The sequence below is a fragment of the Galendromus occidentalis genome, unplaced genomic scaffold (assembly GCF_000255335.2).
Source record: "Galendromus occidentalis unplaced genomic scaffold, Mocc_1.1 scf7180000076887, whole genome shotgun sequence".
In the NCBI taxonomy this organism is placed as follows: domain Eukaryota; kingdom Metazoa; phylum Arthropoda; class Arachnida; order Mesostigmata; family Phytoseiidae; genus Galendromus; species Galendromus occidentalis.
The window spans coordinates 150-1,914 of NW_003804876.1; the positions used below are offsets into that span (position 1 = coordinate 150).

General features: G+C 51.3%; 1 protein-coding gene across 1 annotated transcript; it reads right to left on the reverse strand.

Annotated features, from left to right (window-relative positions):
• Nucleotides 1-741: 741 nt before the first annotated feature.
• LOC100900866 (protein nanos-like) lies at nt 742-1,089 on the reverse strand. The gene has a single exon (XM_003740335.1). The coding sequence runs from the start codon at nt 1,087-1,089 to the stop codon at nt 742-744; it is 348 nt and encodes a 115-aa protein (XP_003740383.1).
• Nucleotides 1,090-1,765: the final 676 nt, after the last annotated feature.

A 1,765-nucleotide genomic window follows, 5' to 3' on the forward strand; every position in this document is an offset into this window, starting at 1 on the left:
GACTCCACGGTGGGCTCCTGATCGGCGGTCTCCTCTATGATGCTTCGTCCTTATTCTTCCCCAACTCTTTTTCTATACTCATGGGATGCTTCGCGAAGGTGAATGCGGCTCTGAACAATTTTCTCCCCATATCTATCACTCACGAAGGAGGGAACCTCTTTCTGTGAAATACCTCACAATGGTGTATGGTCCTCGTGACGGGCAACGGAAATTGAAACCTAATGAATATTTGTGTAGCATCCCATACATCCTTCATTACAGTTTACCCGATGAGCTCCGATATCACAAGCGAGCACCTAGAGAGTCTTCGCCACGCATTCTGTCGAGAAAATCTATGGAGCACGACTGGGACGCGAGGATTGAGCAGTTTGCGAAAAACCTGGCACAAATTATACATATGGATGAGAAATTATTGTCGTTTTCAAGGCATCTGACCGACGAGCCTTCTGGACTCGCGACTCACGAGGGTCGCTCGCGTTCGTCCTTCCCGACCATTTGCACCATCATGTGCTCCTCCATGTGCACGGAGACGGAAAGGTGGGCCGCCTAAATTCACGCATGCAACGATTTCCAGAGCAAGGAATTGAGGTCCGAAATTTAGAGCTTTTACTTTGATTCCAATCGAATTCATTGACATCATCAAGAAGTTGGATTTTCTCTCCGATTGTACGGTTCGGCGTCCCACCGAATTCCAATGAATCTACCCAGAACACTCAATAACAGATTTCACTCCTGGTTCGTCTACTTGAGGTAGTGGAAATCCCGAGACTGTTTCGACGTCGGTCGGAGCGGGCAGTAGCCGGTTGTGTGAGCGTAGTCGCCTCCTACATTGTGGCAGATCTGGCAACGGTAAGTCTTCAGCTTCGGGCACGTCACTTTGCTGAAGAAGTTCTTCAGGGTGTGGGATCGGTATTCTTCGGCTGCCTCACCATTCTTCAAACAAAATGGACAGTAGTCCAGTGAAGCGAGTGGTATCAGCTGGGCCTCCTCTTGTCGGCGCGATTTCGATCCTGAGCCGTTGCGCGCCCCGACCGACGATCTGCGTTGACCATTCTGGTCCCTGCCTCTCCGCATATTCGCTGCATTCATGGGGCGGTCGGGAGTCGCTGCTGGGAAAATCCCGAACGTGGATGGCTATCCCCGCTCAGATCTCTCTCTCTGAGCGCGTCGATCTCCGCAATATAGAGCTTGAAATCCAGAGCGTTCAAGTCCCGCTCGATCTCCTCGAGAGACCGGAAGCTGTAGATGGTGGAGGAAGCCATCGTCTCGAGTAGTTTCGATCAGAGAAGTTGTGAAGTTGATCGAAGGAGTTGCAAAAGCCTATTGTGCCTTCTGCTTGCTGGAGTCTGCCTTTTAAGCACCGAGATCGACCTCGATCCGAGTTTCTCTAGCTTCAGTCTGCCGCAACTCGGGTGAGTGTAATGGGACCCTCGGTAGTACCCACGGTGATTTACTTGCAGCGCCCCCAGCGATCGATGGCTTGCGAAGGATTCCAGGATCCGTGGGGTGCATTCCTGCGAGATTCTTTCACCGAGGGGTCGGTGATTCCGCGCTTATTAGAGAGCGCGAGTCCGGTGCTTGTGTGGAAGTCTAATCTTTCTTTCGATCGCTCTCCGAAGACTTCAGAGAAGAGCTCATGGATTCAGATAGATCCATCGACGACCTCCTGATACCGAAATTGACAGAGCTCTCGGTTCAGTGTTGGAATGCGGATCGATTTCCGATACTACCGAATTTTTACTCAGCCAGACCACTCTTCCGGGCA

Coding starts and splice junctions, on each gene's coding strand:
- LOC100900866 (XM_003740335.1), bottom strand. CDS start 1,089: ATGAATGCAGCGAATATGCGGAGAGGCAGGGACCAGAATGGTCAACGC.